We start from the raw sequence: 25,364 nt of genomic DNA on the forward strand, positions 1-25,364 counted from the left end.
TGGGCGGGGCCTCAATGCTGGCAGGCTGACCTGTCAATCTCACGACTGGGAACACGATTCCTCCGGCGATGTCATTACCGAGCAAGACTTCCACGTCTTTCATCGGTAATTCGGACCTCACCCCGATCGTGACTAGTCCAGAGACCAGGTTGCTCTGTAAGTGTATCTGGTGCAAAGGGACTGACTCTGCCCCTTCCCCAACACCTTTGACCTCTACCTCCCCAGTCTGGTTCTCTGAGCTAAACTCTAATACACTCTTCAGTAGTAGTGACTGACACGCTCCTGTGTCTCTCCAGATCCGCACTGGAACTGGTTTTAACCCCTCCTTCACTGACACCAATCCGGCCGAGATAAACCTCTCGCGCCCTTCCTGGACTTTTTCAGACCTGTCCTTCCCTAGCGGTTCGCTTAACAGCTCGATACAGCCATTCAAAATCGCTGTTTTTCCTTTTCCCGTCTCCTTCTTTGGGGCAAAGCTCCTGGACACAAAGTGTCCGACTTTCCCGCAATTATAACAGACGATCCCAGGAGACTTCCTACCAGACTGCTCCCGGTCTACCTTATCCTTTTCACTAGTCCCCGGCTTACTTTCTGACTTTTCCGGCGGACTCTCCCCGCCGTCCTGACTACCCTTCTGGTAGCCTTTACTCGGGGCAAACTTCATTTTATGCGTCAACGCATACTCATCCGCTAACTTAGCAGTTGCGGCTAACGTGGCTGCCTCTTTCTCATCGAGGTAGGGTCTCATACCCTCAGGGACACAACCTTTAAACTGCTCAATCAGGATCAGCTACAGCAGTCTGTCATAATCCCCCTCTACCCCCTTTGAGGCGCACCAACGCTCACAATATGTCTGCATCTCACGGGCAAACTCCAAATACGTGCGGTCCCACTGCTTCCTCGCATTCCGGAACCTCTGCCGGTATGCCTCCGGGACCAACTCATAAATCCTGAGGATGGCCTCTTTCACCACCTCATACCTCTGGGCATCTTCCGCGGACAAAGCGGAGTAAGCTTCTTGGGCTTTCCCTTTCAGTACGTACTGAAGTAACACAGCCCACTTATCCCTCGGCCATTCCTGACTTATAGCCACTTTTTCGAAGTGGAGAAAGTACCGATCCACGTCGGTATCGTCAAATGGGGGAACCAGCCTAACCTCCTGGGTTGCCCGGAACCCTCCACCTTGGTTCGGCACGAGCCCCTGCTCGGCCCTTATCTTTAACTTCTCCAGCTCAAACTCCCTTTCCCTCTGTTTCTCCTCTCTCTCCAACTGTCTGTCCCTCTCTCTCTCTTCTCTCTCCAACTGTCTTTCTCTCTCTTGCCTTTCTACCTCTTTCTCTTTCTCCCGCCTTTCTAACTCTCTCTCTTGCCTTTCTAACTGCTTCTCTTCGTGTTCTAACTGCCGTACCCGGAACTCGTGCTCGAGTCTCAGTTTTTCAAGCTGTACCTGTACCGCGTCTCCAGCAGGTTTTTCAATAGACACCACCCCCAGCTCACCTTGGGGAAACACACCTTTAGATACATAGTGCTCTACAATAGCTCTGTGTATCTCCTCTCTCCTCATTGTCGACTTCACCTTAGCAAGATTCAACCGTTTGGCCACAGCTACCAATTCCGATTTCCTGGCATCCTCTAATGCCTCCAAGGTCGGCACCTTTATAAATTCCTCAACCTCCATTTCTGCTGTTTGTCTTTTCTTTCTTTCGGGAATTTTAACCCAATCAATTTACTCCGTCCCAAATTTAGCGTTCAAAATCCCGGACGAGAACCCCACTTATGTTACGTACCCCGTAACTGGGTTGCCAAACCAGCAGAAATGGATCACTCAGTTGGAGTCTGGAGTACTAGAACTAAGAAAGTTTTATTAAAGAAACAAGCAACACAGTAATCGAAAGGATAATAAATGCAACAGTTCAGCAATGATAAACACACATGTGCACAGAATTAAGATAACAGCATCAATCAAGCTCTATCGTTGTCTAGGGGTAAATGACCAAATTTCAAAGTGACTCAAAGTTCAGTCCAATTTAGTAGTTCAGTTCGCAGTAATTGTTGCCATGGCGATGGACAACGTAGGGGGAGAGAGAGAGAGAACAGGAACAACTGATCATTCAGAACGGCTTCACTCACAGACTGGCGATATTGCTCACAAGCAGCTTTTGGGCGGGTCCTTGGTGATGTCACCTGAGGTCACCGACTGTGACCCCTCCTCCAGATGCGGTCGATCCTCTGCAGTGAACCCGGCACCCAAGCAAGGGCGGACACACACCGGGTTCCCGCTGATCGTACCTTTCCACCCTGGGCGTTGTCCGGTACTTCCCACTGACTCGTGAGAGGTGCACCGCTTCCAGGGTCTCGTTACCTCGGGTGTCGTGTGTGTCCTGCCTTAGTGAACCGGTCCCTTTTTATCCCCCTGCTGGGGTATCGCCTGTCCATCACTTCAAACAGTTCAGGGTTCAAAGGGGGAGCCGCTCCAGACAGCTCTCTCTCTCCCATCCCTTCATTACACATCTCCAGATGCTGTTTCATTGTGTCCCTTATCTCTCTCTTGAAGACAGGTGGCAGACCAACTGCTGATCACACAGGACAGCTAACATCTTATCTGTGTGTATTCATCACACCAGTAAAGCAAAAAGACACAAATTCTCCTTATCGATTTAAAAACATCGTTTGTTCTGACAGATAGAACAAGCATTAAAATACTGATCCAGATGTGCACATCACCCCCCCCCCCCACTGCAATACACTTCTTGCTCTGCTCGACCTATGGTGCTGTTCACAATCCAGCCAGTTATTGAGGCCCCAGTCAACTCCCACCTGGGTCTCCGACTGCCCGACTTTTATATAAGCTTTTGCAATAAGTCGACCAATACTTTAGCACCAGTTCGAAACACCAAACCAATCATCACTTGCCACTGCCAGTGTTCACGTGATTTCCATGTTTTTGCTGTCACCATCAAAGCTACTGCAAACAGTCACATACACTGGCTGTCACGGTGGTGGAGACATTCAACACATACATTCACCCACCCCTCACAGTACAAGAACACTTCTCATTCTTCCGAACTTAAAGGAACATGGAACTAATTTCATTGGCTACTCACGATAGGGCAATTTTGGGCTACCTGCCTTGCCAGTATGGCCTTTCTTAAATGAGAGTGAAAACAGTACTCTATGTTTGACTTCACCTCTATCTTATACAATTATAAGAGTGCTTCCCTTTTTTTAAATGTTATCCCCTTGCAATAAAAGCCAATATGCCATTTTCCTCCTAACCACTTGCTTGCAATATGTTCATGAATTGGAGCATCAAGGTGTTTCTATACTTTGCTCATCTGCAGTCTCTCTTTCCATTGACAGAAATGCTCGTGTTCTCACCTCAAACTCTATTTGCTAAGTTTTTAAACAGCCACTCAACTTGGCTGTTTCGTGATGCAGAGTCCAAATGTCACCATATCTGCTCACCTATTTCTATATCATCGGCAAACCTAGGTACTAGCACTCTACCTCCTCCTTTAGGTCATCAACTTTGAGGGGGCAGAAACTGACCCCGGGCCACTCTACTGGTTACATCATTACAGTTATTCCCATTCCATTTTCTATGTGATAAACTAGTCTTCAATTCACATAAAAACACTTTGCCAATACCATCAGGGCTTACCTTGTGCACCAAGCTTTTAGAAAATCCAAGTACATTACATCTACAGGTTCCCCTCTACAAGTATGTGAAGAACAAGAGGATAAGACATGAGAGTATAGGACCAATCAAGTGTGACAGTGGAAAAGTGTGTATGGAACTGGAGGAAATAGCGGAGGTACTTAATGAATACTTTGCTTCAGTATTCACTATGGAAAAGGATCTTGGTGATTGTACGGATGACTTGCGGTGGACTGAAAAGCTTGAGAATGTAGATATTAAGGAAGAGGATGTGCTGGAGCTTTTGGAAAGCATCAAGTTGGATAAGTCACCAGAACCGGACGAGGTGTACCCCAGGCTACTGTGGGAAGCGAGGGAGGAGATTGCTGAGCCTCTGGAAATGATCTTTACACCATCAATGAGGATGGGAGAGGTTCTGGAGGATTGGAGGGTTGTGGACGTTGTTCCTATAGTCAAGAAACAGAGTAGGGTTAGTCCAAGAAATTATAGGCCAGTGAGTCTTACTTCAGTGGTTGGTAAGTTGATGGAGAAGATCCTGAGAGGCAGGATTTATGAACATTTGGTGAGGCGTAATCTCATTAGGAATAGTCAGCATGGCTTTGTCAAAGGCAGGTCGTGCCTTACGAGCCTGATTGATTTTTTTGAGAAAGTGATTAAACACATTGATGAAGATAGAATCATAGATGTAGTGTATATGGATTTTAGCAAGGCATTTGATAAGGTGCCCCATTCAAGGATCATTGAGAAAGTAAGGAGACATGGGGTCCAAGGGAACATTGCTTTGTAGATTCAGAACTGGCTTGCCCACAGAAGGCAAAGAGTGGTTGTAGACAGGTCATATTCTGAATGGAGGTCGGTGACCATTGGTGTGCCTCAGGGATCTGTTCTGGGACCCCTACTCTTTGTGATTTTTATAAATGACCTAGATGAAGAAGTGGAGGGATGGGTTAGTAAATTTGCTGATGATACAAAGGTTGGGGGTGTTGTGGATAGTGTGCAGGGCTGTCGGAGGTTACAATGGGACATTGATAGGATGCAAAACTAGGCTGAGAAGTGGCAGATGGAGTTCAACCCAGGTAAGTGTGAGGTGGTTCATTTTGGTAGGTCAAATATGATGGCAGAGTATAACATTAGATTAGATTAGATTAGATTATGAGGACACGCAGTCCTCTTTTATTGTCATTTAGTAATGCATGCATTAAGAAATGATATAATATTCCTCCGGTGTGATATCACAGAAACACAGGACAGACCAAGACTGAAAAACTGACAAAAACCACATAATTATAACATATAGTTACAACATTGCAAGTAATACCATAACTTGATGAAGAACAGGCCGTGAGCACGGTAAAAAAAGTTCAAGGCCTCTCAAAAGTCCCACATCTCACGCAGACAGGAGAAGGAAGAAAGCTCTCTCTGCCATACCCGACCACGGTCCAACTCTGAGTTGTCTGAAAACTTTGAGCTCCGACACCGAGCACCGAGCACCATCTCTGCTGAACGCTTCGACCCTGGCCCCGGTCACCAGCAGCAGGCAAAACCAAGGATTTTGGGGCCTTCCCTCCAGAGATTCTTGATCACACAGTAGCAGTCGCAGCAAACCGGGCATTTCAGAAGTTACTGCAGATGTTCCTCCATGCTCTCACGGCTGTCTCCATTAAGTCAGAATTGTGCACGGCCCCTATTTAACAAATACAATATCATTTCACCAGAGAGGCTATGTGCACTGCGTCACACCACCATCTCCTTAATGGTAAGTCTCTTGGGGTTGTGGAGGATCAGAGGGATCTTGGGGTCCGTGTCCATAGTACATTCAAAGCTACTACACGGGTTGACTCTGTGGTTAAGAAGGCAATAGACAATAGACAATAGGTGCAGGAGTAGGCCATTTGGCCCTTTGAGCCAGCACCGCCATTCGCTGTGATCATGGCTGATCCTCCACCATCAGTATCCAGTTCCTGCCTTATCCCCATAACCTTTGATTCCACTATCTTTAAGAGCTCTATCCATCTCTTTCTTGAAAGCATCCATAGACTTGGCCTCCACAGCCTTCTGGGGCAGAGCATTCCATATATCCACCACTCTCTGGGTGAAAAAGTTTTTCCTCAACTCCGTTCTAAATGGCCTACCCCTTATTCTTAAACTGTGGCCTCTGGTTCTGGACTCACCCATCAGCGGGAACATGCTTCCTGCCTGCAGCGTGTCCAATCCCTTAATAATCTTATATGTTTCAATAAGATCCCCTCTCAGCCTTCAAAATTCCAGAGTATACAAGCCCAGTCGCTCCAATCTTTCGACATATGACATTCCCGCCATCCCGGGAATTAACCTTGTGAACCTACGCTGCACTCCCTCAATAGCAAGAATGTCCTTCCTCAAATTTGGTATATGGTGCATTTGCCTTCATCAATCGTGGGATTGAGTTTAAGAGCCGGGAGGTAATGTTGCAGCTATATAGGACCCTGGTCAGACCCCACTTGGAGTACTGCGCTCAGTTCTGGTTGCCTCACTATAGGAAGAACGTGGAAACTATAAAAGGGTGCAAAGGAAATTTACAAGGATGCTGCTTGGATTGGGGAGCATGCCTTATGAGAATAGGCTGAGTGAACTTGACCTTTTCTCCTTGGAGTGAAGGAGGATGAGAGGTGTCCTGATAGAGGTGTACAAGATAATGAGAGGCATTGATTGTGTGGATAGTCAGAGGCTTTTCCCCAGGGCTGAAATAGCTAGCATGAGAGGGCATAGTTTTATGGTGCTTGGAAGCAGGTAGAGAGGAGATGTCAGCAGTAGGTATTTTACGCAGAGTAGTGAGTGCGTGGAATGGGCTGCCGGCGGTGGTGGTGGAGATGGAAATGATATTTTAAGAGTCTTCTGGATGGCTTAGAAAAATAGAGGGCTATGGGTAAAACTAGGTGGTTCTAAGGTAGGGACATGTTCAGCACAGCTTTGGAGGCAAAGGGCCTTTATAGTGCTGTATGTTTTCTATGTTCTGTGTTCTATGCAATATGTGTTACATCTTTGGAGAAGTTGGGAAAATATGTCAAAAATGCTTTCCCTTTCATAAAATCATATTTCCTTGGTTTGAATGCATTAATTCTTTCTGAATGACTAGCTATTGCTTCTTTAATATAGACTTTAGCGTGTTCCCAACTAATGATTCAAAGCTAACTAGTCTTTGGTTTCTCACAGGATCCAAGGTTGGGCAATCTGGTTGTCCTTGCAAAGGTGGTGATAATTTACTGCAACCCATATGTTAGTGATAGTACTTGCAAACTGGGGTCTTTCAAAAATTGTTTCCTATAGACTTTCAAGGCTTGCTAGGTCATTTGGTGAGAAATTAAGGTTCAAATGTGTTAGTGGAGAACTGAACTAGGCCTAGTATGAATGGATGTTTCTTTTCCAGTGAAATATTTGCATTTCACATTGATTTCAACTGTAGGACTTAAATGTGTTCTTTGGATTGTTATTAACAAGCAAGCACTGTGTTACTATTACTAGAAAAATTCTGCTCAGCATGGGCTTGATGATATAAATTCAGATTCTTCAATTTAATTGTTACACAGTTCAGCAAGGCAGAAGTTCAGTCACCAGTCTTCAGAGAGAGAACTATATGCTGAAGGAGGAACTGTCTCGCATGGAAGACCAATTGGCACAGAGCCATGTCGAGCGTGATGAGCTGGCTATCAAGTTCCGCGCAGTCAACGAGCGAGTAAGTAGAATCTGATGTCATTTGATATTTAGGAGTTGTTTGGAGCCAACACCCAGTAAATGAGAGCTGCGGTGTTTACCTTCAGTGGCATCTACATCTATAGTTTTGATACCTTGATAAATATTTGAGCAGGTACATTTCACAGTGGCAGATACATCTGCTGAGACATTTCATTTTTGATGCAGTGGATAATTTTCTTCCCCCTTAGGCAATCCCCCATGATTACAAATGACTTGTTTCAGCTTCTCTGGGTCCTGTGGTGATATGAGACCTATATCGGAACTCTGGATCTGCCATAGGTAGAGCAGAAGTTGGCCAAATGCATTGGTGAGCAGATGGGTATTTTCAGAGGCGGTTTACTCTTGCTGCTACTTATGTAGGGCCTCAAGAGGTTCCCAATGCTATCCCAACTGTTCTTTCTCCACTTGTAATACTCATTGACAAGAGGTTCCTAGCAATCAGTAGGAATGATATTTCTTTAGGGAAACTTGGAGCACAGCCATAAATATTTTTGTCAGCCTCCTGCCATAACAGAACTCAGAAGGGAATGAGTGTTTTAAGACTCCGGTGCTGGCCTGGGAGTGACGTGACCTGTCTGAGTGTAACTGGGAGCTCAATACTGGGGATGGGGGATGTTAGTCAGAGAGGAGGACACTGATTTCATTTACCCTTTCAGTGAATTTGGAGGTTTTTACAGAGACAACACATAGGATTTTCCAGTGGCTTGAGATGCATGCCAAGTATCAGAAGCACATAAAAGGGTTGGGATCATTGCAATTTGCTATTTGGTAGACCACAATTTTTGTGCCAGGTCTGAGCTTTTGCTCTTCAGCTAACTTTTCCTCAATTGCCTACTGCTGGACTGGTGGTCTGAAGACAGTGGTAAATTTCATCATCAAAGTCCACATTTGTCAAGAGGTGGCTCCCAAGGTATGAGAACAAATCTACATTTTCTAAGTTTCCACTGTGATCCTTTATTGTCTTCAGTGGATACTATACTTGGCATAGCATTCTAGCTGCAGTGGTGTGAAGAGATAACACACTTACTGATGCTGAAACTAAAGTTATTTTGTTCACATGGAGGACTGAGCTACTAATTGAACGACTTTGCTGAAACGTTGACAAGCATTATTTATTACTTGTGCCTCAACACATCCTGGTTGAATTATTCTGGAACTCCATTGTACTTTCTGTTCCAGCTCAGAGTATATCTAGCCTGAGTAAATACCGTCTTCTATCTTTTTGTCAATATCAATCTCTATGCTTTATCAACCTAACCTTTACCTAGTGTTATTCAAAGACCAAACTGACATTCATAAGCCCTACCTTGGTCTCACTTCTGTAGTTCGGCAGCAATGCATGTCATCTGCCCTTTCAGGCCCACATGCTTGAACTCAATCTGCAGCAACACATAAAATGCTGGGCAACTCGGTACCTGATACTGCCTGTTCATCTGAAATTCTCCAGCATTTTGTGCATTGCTCCTGATTCTAGCAACTGTGGTCTCTTGCTACGGTTGGAAGTTCTCACCTGCTCCAAAAGGGCAACAATTATACCAGTGCGCAAGAAGAGCAGGATGAGCTGCCTTAACGACTATCATTCAGTGGCACAAGCATCTATGGCGATGAGGTGCCTTGTGAGGTTTGTTATGGCTAGATTTAATTCCTGTCTCAGCAAGGACCTAGACCTACTGCAAATTGCTTATCATCACAATAGTTTTAGGGCAGATGCAATCTTATTGGCTTTTCATGTGGCCTTGGACACCAGGACAGTCCAAATGGCTATGTCAGGATGCTGCTAATTGAGTACAGCTCAGCATTTAGATTAGATTAGATTATGAGGACACTCAGTCCTCGTTTATTGTCATTTAGAAATGCATACAATAAGAAATGATACAATGTTCCTCCAGAGTGATATCACAAAAAAACATGACAAACCAAAGACTAACACTGACAAGACCACATAATTATAACATATAGTTACAACAGTGCAAAGCAATACCATAATTTGATAAAGAGCAGACCATGGGCACGGTAAAAAAAAGTCTCAACGTTCCGATCAACTCCCGATAGTCCTGATAGCAGGTGGCAAAAGGGAGAACTCTCCCTGCCATAAACCTCCAGGTGCCAACAACTGCCGATGCATTGGGAGCACCCGACCACAGCCGACTCTGAGTCCGTCTGAAAACTCTGAGCTTGCAACCAGCCCTCTGACACCGAGAACCGAGCACCACCTCTGCTGAGCGCTTCAACCCCGCCCCGGCCGCCGAGCAACAAGCAAAGCCAAGGACTCGGGACCTTCTCCTCCGGAGATTCTGAATCACACAGTAGCAGCGGCAATGAAGAAGGCATTTCAGAAGTTTCTCCAGATGTTCCTCCGTGCTCTCACGTCTGTCTCCATCAAATCAGAATTGTGCACGGCACCCTACTTAACAGATAACAGATATTACACAATTAACAAAATTATTCCTGCAGTTCTGATTGAAAATTGTACCTCCCTCTGCAACTGGATCCTCGACTTCCTAACCAGAAGACCGCAATCTGTGTGGATCAGAAACATCTCCATCTTGCTGACAATCAACACTGGTGCATCTCAAGTATGTGTGCTTAGCCCACTGCTCTACTCTGTCTGCACCCATGACTGTGTGGCAAGGCATAGCTCAAGTACCATCTATAAATTTGCTGATGATACAACCATTGTTGGTAGAATCTCAGATGGTGATGAGAGGGTGTACAGGAGTGAGATATGCCAACTAGTGGAGTGGTGTCACAGCAACAACCTTGCACTCAATGTCAGTAAGACCGAAGAACTGATTGTGAACTACAGGAAGGGTAAGACGAGGGAACGCACACACCAGACCTCACAAAGGGATCAGAAGTGGTAAGAGTAAACAATTTCAAGTTCCTGGGTGTCAATATCTTTGAGGAGCTATCCTAGACTCAGTGGATTGGTGCCATTACAAAGAAGGCACGACAGCAGCTATATTTCTTTAGAAGTTTAAGGAGATTTGGTATGTCACCAAAGGCACCCACAAATTTCTGCAGATGTACCGTTGAGAGCATTCCAACTGGCTACATCACTGACTAGTGCTGGGGGGTGCTACAGCACAAGATCAAAATAAGCTGTAGAAAGTTATGAACTTTGTCATCTCCATCATGAGCACTAGCCTCTGTACTATTCAGGACACCTTCAAGATGTGCTGCCTCAAAAAGGTGGCATCCATCATTAAGGACTCCTATCACCCAGAGAATGCCTTGTTCTCATTGCTACCATCAGAAAGGAGGTACAGAATATGAGGGACACACTCAACGATTCAGGAACAGCTTCTTCCCCTCTGCCATTCAACTTCTGAAAGGACATTGAGCTAATGAACATTACTTAACTGCTTTTTTATTTTTATTTTTGCAATACTTACCTAATTTAACTAATCTAATATACATATACTTACTGCAATTCATGGAATTTTTGTATTATTATGTATTGCATTGTACTGCTGCTGCAAAGACAACACATTTCATGACATATGCTGGTGATATAAAGCCTGATTTTGATTCTCTTGCACTGAAAGTTAGCCCCATTACCTTTCTGCCTTGGTTGATCTCTTTCAAAGGTCTTTTTTAAAAATCTTTATCTCTGAATAGTCTGCATTCCTCTTCCATGTGTTGGTTAATTACATCACAGAGGTTAAAAACTATCCAAGATGTGGCAGCAAACATTGATGCAAAATTATTCAATGTAGGTCCTAGATGTTGCCAGCAGAGGGCAATATTCACTCAGCAGTCTTACTCCTTAGTATCCTCAAGGCTGACATATCTAAATAGTTCGAAACAAAGAACAAACTTCTGTAATAATTTCTCCTTTGGCTCCTCCCACTTCCTTCAAACAAAAGGTGTAGCCACGGGCTCTCGCATAGGTCCCATCTAAGCCTGCCTTTTTGTCGGCTATATGAAACACTCTGTTCCAAGGCTACACTGGCGGCCATTCCCCCACTTTTCCTACGCTACATTGACGACTGCATTGGTGCTGCTTCCTGCATCCATGGCGAGCTCATTGACTTCATCAACTTGGCCTTCAACTTCCACTGCTGCCCTCAAATTTACCTGGTCCAATTCCAACACCTTTCCCCACCCCCTTTTCAATCTCACTGTCTGTATCTCTGGAGACAGCATATCTATTGATGTCATTTATAAAACCACTGATTTTCACAGCTACCTGGACTATACCTTTTCCCACCCTGTTACTTGTAAACCCTCCATCCCCTTCACTCAATTCCTCTGTCTCCGCCGCATCTGCTCTCAGGATGAGGCTTTTCATTCTAGAATGAAGGAAATGTCCTCCTTTTTCAAAGAAAGAGGCTTCCCTTCCTCCAGCATCAATGCTGCCCTCAATCTCATCGCTTCCATTTCACGCAGGACTGCTCTTACCCCATCCTCTCACCACCTGACCAGGGATAGGGTTCCTCTTGTCCTCACCTACCACCCCACCAGCCTCCGTGCCCAGCACATAATTCTCTGGAAGTTGTGGCATCTCCAACAGGATCCCAGCACCAAACGCATCTTTCCCTTACCCCCATTTTCTGCTTTCCACAGGGATTGCTCCCTACGCGACTGTCTTGTCTATTCATCCCTCCTCATTGGGTCTCCCTGCTGGCACTTCTCCTTGCAAGCAGAACAAGTGCTATACCTGCCCCTGCACCTCCTCCCTCACTACCATTTAGGGCCCCAAACATTTCTTCCAGCTGAGGTGACACTTCATCCGTGAGTCTGTTGGGGTCCTGTACTGGGTCTGGTGCTCTTGGTATGGTCTCCTGTCTATCAGTGAGGGCCAGCATAGATTGGGAGACTGTTTCACCGAGCAGCTATGCTCCGTTCCCCAGAAGAAGTGGCATCTCCCAGTGGCCACCCATTTTAATTCCACTTTCCATTCCCATTCTGATATGACATTCCACGGCCTCCTGTACTGTCGCGATGAGTCCACACTCAGGTTGGAGGAACAACACTTTGTATTCTGTTTGGGTAGCCTCCAACCTGATGGCATGAACATCGATTTCTCAAACTTCTGTTAACGCAGCTCACTTCACCATTCCTCATCCCCTTTTCCCTCTCTCGCCTTTTCTCCTTGCCTGCCCATCACCTCCCTCTGGTGCCCCTCCCCTCCTCTCTTTCTTCCATGGCCTTCTGTCCTCTCCTATCAGGCTCCCCCTTCTCCAGCCCTGTATCTCTTTCGACAATCGACTTCCCAGCTCTTTACTTCATTCCTCCCTCTCCCAGTATCACCTACCACCTTTTGTTACTTCCCCCCCCTCCCCCGACCTTTTAATTCTACTCCTCATCTTTTTTTTCTCCAGTCCCGCTGAAGGGTCTTGGCCTGAAATATCGACTGTACTTTTTTTTCATAAATGCTGCCTGGCCAGCTGAGTTCCTCCAGCATTTTGTATGCGTTGCTAGGATTTGCAGCCATCTGCAGATTTTCTCTTGTTTCTGTAATACCACAAATTTTTGCAATCTCTGAAAGACGTGTTGCCTCATCTAGTAAATTCGACAACAGACAGCAAGCAGCACTGTGATACCTTTGCATTACTCAGCATTTTTTAATATGAATACTGTGGTCCAAATTCCCCATTGAATCTATGCAGGCTCACAGAACAATCCTCTTGCCCATTAATTTTCCTTGAAACTTATTTTTTTCCACATTTCCCTCAACTCCCTCCAGATTCCACTTACACACCTGGGGCAATTTGCAATGGCTGATTAACTTGCACAAGTTTGGGATGTGGGAGAAAACACACTCAGTCACAGGAGAACATGTAAACTCCACTGTATAGCATCTGAGGTCAGGGTTGAAGGTAGGTCTCTGGCTCAGTGTGTAAGGTGCTTCACATTGGGGTGGTCAAGAGAGGCAAACAACTGGTCAAAGAGAAGTGTTTTTAAATCATTCTACAGTAGCGGGGTGGAGTTAGATAGTAATTACAAAGGTAGATATACTTTTGACAGATTGGAAAATTAAGGGTTTTGGTGAATTGGCACAGAAGTGGAGTGGAGGATTAGATAAATGAGAATCAGAATCAGGTTTATTATCACTAATATACTTTATGAAATTTGTTGTTTTGTTGCAGCAATTTAGTGCAAGACATAAAATTACTGTAAGCGACAAAAATAAATAAATAATGCAAACAATGAGTAATGAAGTGGTGTCCGTAGGTTCAAGAAACATTCAGAGAGCTGATGGTGGAATGGAAGAAGCTGTTGTTAAAATATTGTGTGTGGGTCTTCAGCTCCTGTATCTCCTCCCCAAAGATAATAAGGTGAAGAGGACATGTTCTGGATAGTGAGTGTCTTTAGTGATGGATGCCAGCCTCTTGAAGGTACCCTTGATGGCAAAGAGAGTTCAAGGTTCAGAGTTCAAAGTTTGAAGTAAATTTATGTTCGAAGTACATATATATCACCATATCCTACCCTAAGATTTACTTTATTGCTGGCATTCACCAGAAGAAACACAATAGAATCAATGAAAAAACACGTATAACAAAGACCAACAACTAATGTACAAAAGACAACAAACAGTACAATTGTAAATAAATAATGCATAGGTGTCAAGGGTCATGAATTGTGTGAAGTTACCGTAAATAGAGAGAAGGTTCTGGGGAAACTGAAAGATTGGAAGGTAGATAAGTCACCTGGACCGGATGGTGTACACTCCAGGGTTCTGAAGGAGGTGGCTGAAGAGACTGTGGAGGCATTAGTAGTGATTTTTCAAGAATCACTAGATCCTGGATGGATCTGGAAGATTGGAAGTTTGCAAATGTCACTCCACTCTTCAAGAAGGGAGAGAGGCAGAAGAAAGGAAACTATAGGCCAGTTAGTCTGTTCTCAGTATTTGGGAAGATGTTGGAGTTGATTATTAAGGATGAGGTTTCAGGATACTTGGAGGCACATCATAAATAGGCCGTAGTCAGCATGGTTCCCTCAAGGGAAAATCTTGCCTGACAAATCTGTTAGAATTCTTTGAAGAAGTAACAAGCAAGGTGGACAAAGAAGAATCAGCTGATGTTGTGTATTTGGATTTTCAGAAGGCCTTTGACAAGATGCCACACATGAGGCTGCTTAACAAGCTATGAGCCCATGGTATTACAGGAAAGAGTCTAGCACGGATAAAGCAGTGATTAGTTGGCAGGAGGCAAAGAACGGGAACAAAGGGAGCCTTTTCTGACTGGCTGCTGGTGATTAGTGCTGTTCCACACGGGTCTGTGTTAGGACTAATTCTTTTTACGTTATATGTCAATGATTTGGATGATGTAATTGATGACTTTGTTACAAAGTTTGCAGATAATTTGAAGATAGGTGAGGGGCATGTAGCTTTGAGGAAGTAGAGAGGCTACAGAAGGACGTAGGCAGATTAGGAGAATGGGGAAATAAATGGTAGATGGAATCCATTATTGGAAAGGCTCTGTTCATGCACTTCGGTAGAAGAAATGAAAGGGTTGACTACTTTCTAAATGAAGACAAAATACAAAAAACTGAGGCGGGAAGAGACTTGAGAGTCCTTGTGCAGGATTCTTTGCAGGTTTATTTGCAAGTTAAGTCTGTGGTGAAGAAGACAAATGCAATGTTAGCATTCATTTTAAGAGGACTAGAATATAAAAGCAAGGATGTAATGTTGAAACTTTATAATGCACTGGTGATGCCTCGCTTGGAGTATTGTGAGCAAGTTTGGGCCCCTTATCTTAGAAAGAATGCACTGAAACTGGAGAGTGTTCAAAGGAGGCTCACAAAAATGATTCCAGGATTGAATGGCTTGTCGTATGAAGAGTATTTTTGGTGGCTTTGATCCTACATTCACTAGAATTTAGAAGAATGAGGGGTGACCCTCTTGAAACCTATCTAATGGCGAAAGAACTTGATAGAGTGGATATGGAGAGGATGTTTCCTTTGGTGGGAGAGTCTAAGACCAGAGGACACAGCTTCTGAATAGAGGCGTGTCCTTGTAGAACAGAGGTGAAGAGGAATATCCTTAGTGAGAGAATTCTGTGGAATTCTTTGCCACAGACAGCTGTAGAGGCCAAGTGTTGATGTATATTTAAGATAGAAGTTGATAGATTCTTGATTGTTCAGGACATGAAGGGATACTGGGAGAAGGCAGGACTTTGTCTCCACCACAATCTGTGGCAGAGCATTCCGCAGATAAGTGCTGTTCTTTGGTGGTAAATGCGGGCTCACTCTTAAGTTTTAATAATATATTGGATAGGTACATGGGTGGGAGAGGTCTGGAGGGTTATGGACTGGATGCAGGTTAATGGGACTAGCGGAATAATATTTTGGCACAGACTGAAAGGGCTGAGTAGCCTGTTTTCTGTGCTGTAGAGTTCTATGGTTCTAGGTTGTTGTGGCACCATTCAGCTAGATTTTCAATCCCTCTCCTATATGCTGATTTGTCACCACCTTTCATTCAGCCTACGACAGTGGTGTCATCAGCTAAGTATCGCATTGGAGCTGTACTTAACCATACAGTTGTGAGTGTAAAGTGAGTAGAACAGTGGGCAAAGCACACAGCTTTGTGGTGCACCTGTGCTGATAGAGATTGTGAAGGAGATATGTTTGCCAATCCAAACTGGCCGGGATCTACAAGCGAAGAAATTGAGGGAGCAGTTGCCCAAGGATGTATTGAGCCCAAGATCTTGGAGCTTATTGACTAGGGATGATAGTGTTGAATGCAAAGCTGTCGTCAATGAAGAGCATTCTGATGTGTGAATCTTTGCTGTCCAGATATTCCATGGTTGAGTGAAAGCCAATGAAATGACATCTGCTGTTGGCCTGCTGTGATGTTATGCCAATTGAAATGGATCCATATCGCTTCTCAGGCAGGAATATGATATGTTCCGTCACCAACCTCTCAAAGCACTTCATCACAGTGGATGTAAATGCTGCTGGATGATAGTCCCTGAGGCAGGTTACCAGGTTCTTCTTGGGCATCTGTATAACTCAAGCTTGCCTGAAGCAAGAAGATACCTCAGGCTGCTGAAGTGAGAGATTAAAGATATCGGGAACACTCCAGGTCGTTGATCAGCACAGATCTTCAGTACTCGGCCAGGTACCCTGTCGAGGTCAGGTGCTTTCCTTGGGTTCACCCTCATGAAGATGCTCTGATGTCAGCCTTAGAGACTGAAGTTGGGGCTGTGGGAGTTCATGAAAGTGCCTCCTTTCTTTGTCATTCAAAGCGAGCATAAAATCATGGGACCTCGACATTTTTCACATGTTTTGCTAGGTATTACTTTGTAGGGGGTGATAACATTCAAGCCGTATCTCTCACAGTCGTGCCTGTGATGGAGCTGCCTAAGTCTACAACCCTCTGATGTAGCTTGTGATCCTGTGCACTGGAGGCTCCATAGCAGGCTGTGATGCAACTAGTTAGAATTCTCGCCATTGTGCATATCTAGACATTTGCAACATGCTTTGGTGATGTACCAAATCTCAAGCACCTAATGAAGTAATATAGAATATCAAGAGATACTTGAGGGGCTGGGTGGCCTAATCGTGCCTTATTTTCTTTTTCTATAGTTCTGGGTACCTGTATTGCTGTGGCGGGTTTTATGAATGCTAACTACTACAGTCAGATTACATCAATAATGGAGATTATGATAGGTTTAAAATGGTGGATGCAGTTTGCTTTATCCTGGAATGCCTTTACTATCTTTAGTTTGACTGCAATACCAAAGATATTGCATCACAATCTTGATTTGGTGTAGTGGGTAGTGGAAAGTCTTTGGAGAGATGGATTGTAAGCCCTTAGTGCAACTTCTATCCTGTTCATGAAGCAGAGATACAGTATTTACAAGGTTGCTTACCCCCGGCTCCAGGGAGAGAGGCAGCCAAACCTAATTGTAGTAGTTCTTGCTGGTACTTGCGTGGTACAAATGATATTTCCATTTAATGACTCAAGCCTTGACTTTTCTCAATAACTGCTGCAGGAGGACACTGAATCCTTCATTGTCTAAGATAATTTTCTACTTTGCTGGTAGTCTTCATGAGCTGACCTTCAATGCCACAGTGATGGCTCACTATCCTGCGCTTTATCCAGATACATAACTGATACCACTTTGGTTGAGTTGGCAGAGCTGCTGCCTCCTAGATCTAGCAATCCATGTTAAATCCTGACCTCTGGTGCTGTCTGTGTGGACGTTGCAACTGAAGTACCCAGAGGAGACCCATATAGTTACTCTGAATTGTCTGATTTTTATTTCGGTGCTTCAGTTTCCACCCACATCCCAAAGATGTATGGGTTGGTAGGTTGATTGGCCGCTGTAACTTGCCTCTAGTGTGCAAGTGAGTGATAGAAAGTGGAAGGAGAAAATGGGAATGTAGGATTGTTGCATGTAGGTGGTTAATAGCCCGTATAGTTGGTGTGCTGGTTTCTCTGCTGTGTGGCCCTGTGAATTGAATTGATTGAAACCTGGTTGCTGTGATGGTGTGACCTCAGGAAAAAAGCTGAGATGAAGTGATAACCTTGTCTTTTGGAATTGGATAGGACGTGCCTTGGTTTCAACATTAGGGCTGCTGAGATGGGGACAGGTATCAAAGCATGATGTAATTGAGAAACTGTTGAAAACAAAACACCAAGAAAGTGACTCCTGATGCAGCCTGACATAGCAGCTCACAACATGGAACGTTTCATGGACCAGGAGTCAGATATTGGTGAAGCTGATTTCCTTTTCCATCCTCCTTTATCAAAGGAAAGAGTCCTGCTAATTGCATAATAAAGAGAAACTGAATAGGTAAATCAATAAAGTTGTCATTCTTAAAAGGTGGGCAACTTGGTGTAGTGTTTGAATAAACTCTTCTCGGGCTTCCAGCTGGGTACAAGTATTGATTTAACTGATATTTCAACAACAAACTCTGCCATCTTCATCAGGGATGATGCCTGGGAATATCTATTCCGGTGGTATTTATGGCCCCTGTCATCTGCCCCTCCTGATGATTACTCCTCATCCAATTAGGTTTCTGTTGTCCCACCTTGTTTACAATTGAATTCCAGGTCTTACTTAGAGCGAGACCTTCATCTTTGTTAAAATTCTTTTCCTTTAGTTTTATTTTAATGGCTTCCTTTACCAGGTGGTCAGTAGTTTTGTGTCATCAAAGTCAATCCCATGGCCACTTTGAATGCAGTGTTCTGCTACCGCCAATTTCTCCGGGTAACCCAAACAGATACACCTCCTGTGCTCCTTGATGCGGGTTTCCACCATGCGTACCATCTGGCCGATATACACTGTTCTGCATTCACAGGGGATCCTGTAACTCCAGCTATCCTGAGTCCCAGGTCATCATTGACCCACATAAGCTGTGATTTGAGCTTCCTTACGGGTTTGTGGATGGTATTAATCCAGTATTTTTTCAGCATCCTTGTGATCCTTCCAGAAACTGTGGAAATTTGTGTCATGTTAGTGGTGTGTAGCTCTATTTAAGGAGAAAGATACACTGTCCACCAGTCCTTTTGGGATAGGAGGAATTGAGGAAATTGGAAATGTTACACTGAAAAAAGAAACAGGATGAGTGAATACAGACAAAACTGCATGAGAGCAGAAGAGATTTGGAGAGAATAAGCTCAGTTAAAATTCTCACATGAAAAAATGTGTAGACAAAAATCAGTTCAGGTTTGTGAAATGCACATTGTGTTTGACACTAACAGTCCTTTGGTGAAATAAGCAAGGGTAGTGCTATTAATATTGTGTCTATGTCCTTTGGAAAAATGTGCAATTAAATATATCAATAAAAATTTACTGAAGCCTGTAGGATTAGAGGATTAATGGGTATGAAGGGTTTAGACCTGAAATATCGACTGTCCATTTCCCGTCAAAGATGCTGCCTGACCCACTGAGTTCCTCCAGCACTTTCTTTTGGATTGCTTCAGATTCCAGCATCTGCTGTGTCTCCTGTCGCTGGATACAAAATCAAGTTACGAACAAAAATCTGATCATCATGGTGAATTGTAGTTTTCTGGATTGAGGGAACTACCTCTCAGGATTTTTTAATCAAAATTACTGCACTTTATAAATTTAAATATACTCTGTTTAATTGCACACCATATGAAGTTTGGAAGTTCAGTAACCAAGGGTGATGTTTCCTTTAAGGATCTGGCATAGGCATGATGGCCAAGCAATCTCCTCCTATGCTGCGTGTTACTTTAATTTTATGATTTGTAATGTTGCTGGAGAAAATTATGACTCAACCAAAACTGACGACACAAATGAAGTAACAGAATATGTGGCTACCTCTTTAAAACAGTTCTCATGTGTAGAGTTTTGAGAGCCAGCTGAATTGAAAGTCTTGTAGCAAGCTTGTTCTGATAGTGTGATGCAAAGTTTGTTTTCATAATCTCCCTGGTAACAAGCTCTATAAGTAGTCCAACACACAATTTTGCAAATAGCCCTCTATTTGTCTAATAGTTTGCTTGAGTTAAGATTAGCCAATTTTCCAAATCCTTGATGTCGCGGCAACTTTAGTCCAGGAAGTAGGAATGAGCTGCACGTAGCTGGACAATCCCAGCAGAGGTGTAATTTTGAAATGTTATAGGGGTGAGAAAACCATGGAATCAAGGTCAAGTCCTGTAACTTGAACAAACAATCTAGGCTGATCAGTTAGAGCGGCAACAAGGGAGTACTGTAAATCAAAACATTAGAACGGTAGAAAGAAATGCATACCTTGGGTCTGTTCTGCTATTCAATCAGATTATGACTGAACTGCTTCTAAGCTCTATCCAACTGTACAGTTGCAGTGGGCCAATGTACATGAAATTAACTCTCTCAGAGCAGGGATTTAGTTGTTCGACTCATTTAAGGAGATAGAGTACATTGTTTAGTAATAATTCTAGTTTCACTGTTGAGTTTCCCAAGCCTTGGGGAAGACTGACAGGTAATAGAAGGGCTGGAATCATCAGATATTACAGTACTGTTTATGAACTAGAAAAGGGAATTTGTAAATCCAATAAGCAGTCCTCTAAATGGCAGGAGGAGAAGATGACGGCGCGATGCAGCTCGCAGCGGCCACTCCGGTGGTGATGTCTGTATCTGTCAAGTAGGGTGCCATGCACAATCCTGATTTGATGGAGGCAGATGTGAGAGCATGGAGGAACATCTGGTGAAACTTCTGAAATGCCTGCTTCACTGCCACTGCTACTGTGTGATCCAAAATCTCCGGAAGGGAAGGCCCTGAGTCCTCGGCTTTGCCTGTTGCTCGGCGGCCGGGGTGGGGTCGAAGCGCTCGGCAGAGGATGGTGCTCGGTGCTCGGTGTCGGAGGGGCTGGTCGGAGGCTCGAAGTTTTTGGGCGGAGTCTGCTGCGGTCAGGTGCTTCCAATGGTGTGGCATCAGCAAGTTTGCGGCGCTTGGAGGTTCATGGCAGGGAGAGTTTCTCCCTTCTACCGTCTGCGTGAGATGATGAGGTTATTGGAACTTTGAGACTTTTTTTACCATGCCCGTGGTCTGCTCTTTATCAAATTACGGTATTGCTTTGCACTGTTGTAACGATATGTTATAATTATGTGGTTTTGTCATTTTTAGTCTTGGTTTGTCCTGTGTTTCTTGTGATAAACATTCTGGAGGAACATTGTATCATTTTTTTAATGCATGCATTTCTAAATTTCAATAAATGAGGACTGAGTGTCCTCATAATCTAATCTAATCTAAATACCCTCATTATTTTACCTGAATCCTCTATCACCAACCTCCCCTTTGAACAACCACCATGGCGCTCTGAACATCCATATTTCTTTCTAATTTTTGATTATCCCTAACTAGTATTTCCCAAAATACTCCAGTACCTGGATGAGCCATGTGACTGATTTCTTGCTTAGCATGATTTCCTTTCCCCTCATCTCCATTTCTCTTCCAAATTTCTGAACTTTACTTATCAACTTATCCCCAGCCCGATAATCTGTATGCCCACAACCCTAGACCAGGGCAGTGGAAACTTTTTGGATCCTTTCCTAGTTGATACTGAGATGATGTTCACCGGACAAGAATTAAGTAATGAAACTTAAAACTAGTCTTCCTTCTGATCGTAACTCCATCCCCTGCACTGAAATTCTTGTAAATATCAATGGCTATTTTTGAAAAGTACTCACTTGTCTGAAGATTGCTGGAGGAAGTTTCTTTAATGGAAATATGCTAAAGAAAAAAGGTTGTTAGTAAAACTTAATGGAATTGGTCGATACTTTTCTTACATGGCTTAATAGCAATAATTTAAGGTGGGTAACTTTGAGATTTCCACTCAATTGTCTATTTTTGTCTGCTCAACTTAGAAATAAATTATTGTGATATACATGTGCAGTCGTTATGGAAATAGCAATGTTGCTTAGTTGTTTAATAAGTTCCAAGATAACTTGCTTTAGTGATGGTGGGAGTTACGGATGGAGTTGACCAGGCATAGGATTGACTTAACCTTTGTGTTGTAGTACCATGTATTAAAGTTAGTCAACATATTTAGAATAATGTGATTGCTCTAAATATAGTAGTTTAAAAATCAGGTGATGGAATTTGGATTTTATGGCATATTCTGTTGGTCACAGAAGATTTGAATGTGGTATCAATACTGTCTTTATGTTCCATTATGAGTTCTCTTAGCGACAGCAAAAACAATGAGTGGAAGTGCAGTAAAGAGCAGAGGATGCATTATATGGACTCAAGCTGAGAGTAGATTCTGCAAAGTATCTATTTGCAGCCTGAACTGATATAATACACCCTGTGCTTTGAAAGTGTTCAAAATCTTTCTGCTCACTCCTTCATTATTTCCCTCAGCACCATCCATTTCACTTGCAGTTTCTGGCTCACTCTCTTACAAACACAGCTATTTCACTTTATCTGATACCCTCACACATTCTCTCATTTGTGTGAATCACAGTAACACATACTTATCTCTTACTTTTGAGAAGATATCGTTTAGAGAAGAATCTAATCACTGGTCTGTCTTGTTTTATTCTCCCAGTGGCCTGCTACATTGTCCATCATTGCTTTGAAAGATCTATGACACAATGAGGGCCAGCACCTGCAGCATCAGATCCAGGCACTAGCTTTACACTGAGAAATGCAGGTACATGTTTGACATCTAATGGTTTAGTTCAAAGAAGTGTGTTAGGAGCCATGCTCTTCAACACTTACTCAAATGTATTTTACCCATGGCCGTGTGGCTAGGCATAGCTCCAATGCCATCTATAAATTTGCTGATAATGAAACAACTATTGTTAGCAGAATTTCAGGTGGTGACAAAAGGGTGTACAGTAGTGAGACATACCAGTTAGTTGAGTGGTGTCGCTCAAACAACGTTTCACTCAATGTCAGCAAGACCGGAGAGCTGATTGTGGACATCGGGAAGGGTGAGATGAGGGAACACAAACCAAACGTCATGGAGGGATCAGAAGTGGAGAGAGTGAGCAGTTTGGATTTCCTAGGTGTCAATATCTCTGAGGACCTAACCGGGACACAACAAATTAATGCAGTTATAAAGAAAGCAAGACAGCGGCTGTGCTTCATTAAGAGTTTGAGGAGATTTGGTTTGTCAACCAAAACACTGGAAAATTTCTTTGAATGTACCATGGAGAGCTTTTTAACTGGCTGCATCACCGTTTGGCATGGAGGGAGTGTTACCTCACAAGTTCAAAGAAAATTGCAGAAGTTTGTAAAATTAGTCAGCTCCATCAGGGGTACCAGCCTTCGTAGTATCAAAGACATCTTCAAACAGCTTCCATCATCAAGGATCCCCATCACCTAGGACATGTCCTCTTCTCATATCATTAGAAAGGAGGTACAGAAGCCTGAAGGCACATACTTAGTGATTCAGAAACAGCTTCTTCTCCTTTCCCATCTGATTTCCAAATGGATGTTGAGCCCATGAACACTACCTCAATTCTTTTTTATTTGATTTTTTTTGCAGTACGTATTTTAACTTAACTATTCAATAAACATGTATATACTTTCTGTAATTCTGTTTTATTTTCTCTATATTTATTTATCACATATTTCATTTTACTGCTGCTGTAAAGTTAACAAATTTCACAACATATGCCAGTGATACTAAACACGATTCTGATTCTGAAATATTCAACCAAGTGCTTAGCTGTGTCCCCACGGACAAGCTGGAAATAGCTGCCAACTGCTCGTTGAGGAGCTGATCGATGTAAACCAAAACCCAAGTACATCCCATATCTTCCTCCCACACAAATTTAAAGCCTGTCTCTCTCTCCCTGCTTGAATCTGTTTCATCCTCCACCAGTGTTCTGAGCTGCACTCCACCCCACTAGATTGTACTAACAATCTAGTAGTTAGGTATATTGTAGCACAACCACGCTTTACTGTGCTGGCTTTGGACTGACAGATTCTGGGTCTACTTCTCCTTACCTCCCACAGAAAACCACTCAGGTGTGCTGGTGGCAACATTGACCAGAACGACTTTGAGCCTCGCCCATTACACTCCTTGTTATTGGTCATACCAGAAGCCATTATGCAACTTTGGGCAACTTTCTGCTGTGATGTAGCTGTGTAAGTGGAGACATTATCTGTTTGCTTCTACCTAGCTCTTTGGCTGGCCACACCTTTTCTAATTCAGCTTATATCACTGTTCAGTTGGGTTAGACTGCCCAGAGTGCTTGGGAGAGTGGTCCCCATTTTCACTACCTTTGGCTTGAGAGATTCTTTTTGATCCCATGCCTGCAAGATTCTTCCAGTCTATCCAAAGTCTTGTATGTTGATAAATCGTAGCTGGTGAGAGACATCGTTAGAATCTTAGTGTATTAGATGGACCTGCATTCACTTGTTAATGTCACTCACCACAAAGGGTTATTGTTAGTCTTTGTGATGACCTAGCCTGACTTTAGAACTTTTTCCAATCCTGAGCTTCCTATCATCCACTGAAGAATGAAAATCAATGTGTTTAGGAAGACTTTTCTCCCATAAATCTATGCTGACTCTCAACAGAACAATTTATGATTCTCTTAGGAGCCTTCTAATACTTCAACCACAACAGATGTAAAACACAGTATTTTGTACCTTCCCTCTAAAGACTGATATTACACTAGCTACAACCCATCCTCATTTCTAATGATTTCCTGAAGTTAATCCCAAGAGCAGGTCCATTCGCTGGTCAGTTCTTGGCGTAAACTTTAAGTTGAAGTGAGGTATTCATTTATTCTATTGCTTGCACTGTTACACAAGTGTGCGCTAATCTCATGCGTATATCCACATGCACTCCTTGTTCAAGCTGACACACTACTTCCAACATTCACTCTGACAGTCCGTTCACTTGATTTTCACACTGCCAGATTATGTAGGGCAGCTGATGAAGAAGAGCACTAGCATCAGTCCTGCTTCACTGTTGATCAATAACGGGAAGAGTACTAAAAGAAATTTATAAGGACATTGCCAGTTCTTGCTGGACTAAGTTATAGGGAAATGTTGGACAGCCTAGGATATTTTTCCTTGGAGCATATGAGACTGTGAGGCGATTTCATAGAATGTAAGAAATCCTGCATTAATAGGGTGAATGCGCTCAGCCTTTTCCCTACAGTTGGGCAATTAAGAACTACAGGTGAGAATAGAAAGATTTAATAGGATTCTTGAGGGGCAAATTTTTTTACACAGAGGGTTGTGGGTATATGGAATGAGCTGCCAGAGGAAGTGGCTGAGGCAGGTACAATAACAACTTTTAAAAGACATTTTGACAGGTACATGGATAGGAAAGGTTCAGAAGGTTTTGGGACAAACACTGGCATATGGGACTAGCTTGGGTGGGGCATCTTGGTTAGGGAGGATCAGATGGGCCAAAGGCCTTATTGACATGCCGACACCAGAGTATTGTCCTCTGTCACCTGGGCCCAGAACACCGAGTGCCTGCCTGCTCTTGTGCTGCCTCTGTGGTCAAGGTCTAGAGAATTTTCGGTTCCAGCTGTGCGCCCTGTGTGTCCACATTCTTCCGCCTGTCACCAGTGAGGGAGCCCACAGAATTCTCACACTGCGT

At 43.6% G+C, this 25,364-nt stretch overlaps 1 protein-coding gene across 1 annotated transcript in view; it reads left to right on the plus strand.

Moving 5' to 3' along the window:
* The window catches only part of LOC134345449 (rootletin-like), a 387,184-nt gene that overhangs the window by 53,232 nt on the left and 308,588 nt on the right, over positions 1–25,364 (plus strand). Inside the window, exon 3 of the mRNA XM_063046136.1 lies at positions 7,225–7,370. Within this exon, the coding sequence (XP_062902206.1) occupies positions 7,225–7,370 (146 nt within the window). The remainder of the gene's footprint in view (positions 1–7,224; positions 7,371–25,364) is intronic.

Source organism: Mobula hypostoma, chromosome 4 (assembly GCF_963921235.1).
Source record: "Mobula hypostoma chromosome 4, sMobHyp1.1, whole genome shotgun sequence".
Lineage (NCBI taxonomy): Eukaryota > Metazoa > Chordata > Chondrichthyes > Myliobatiformes > Myliobatidae > Mobula > Mobula hypostoma.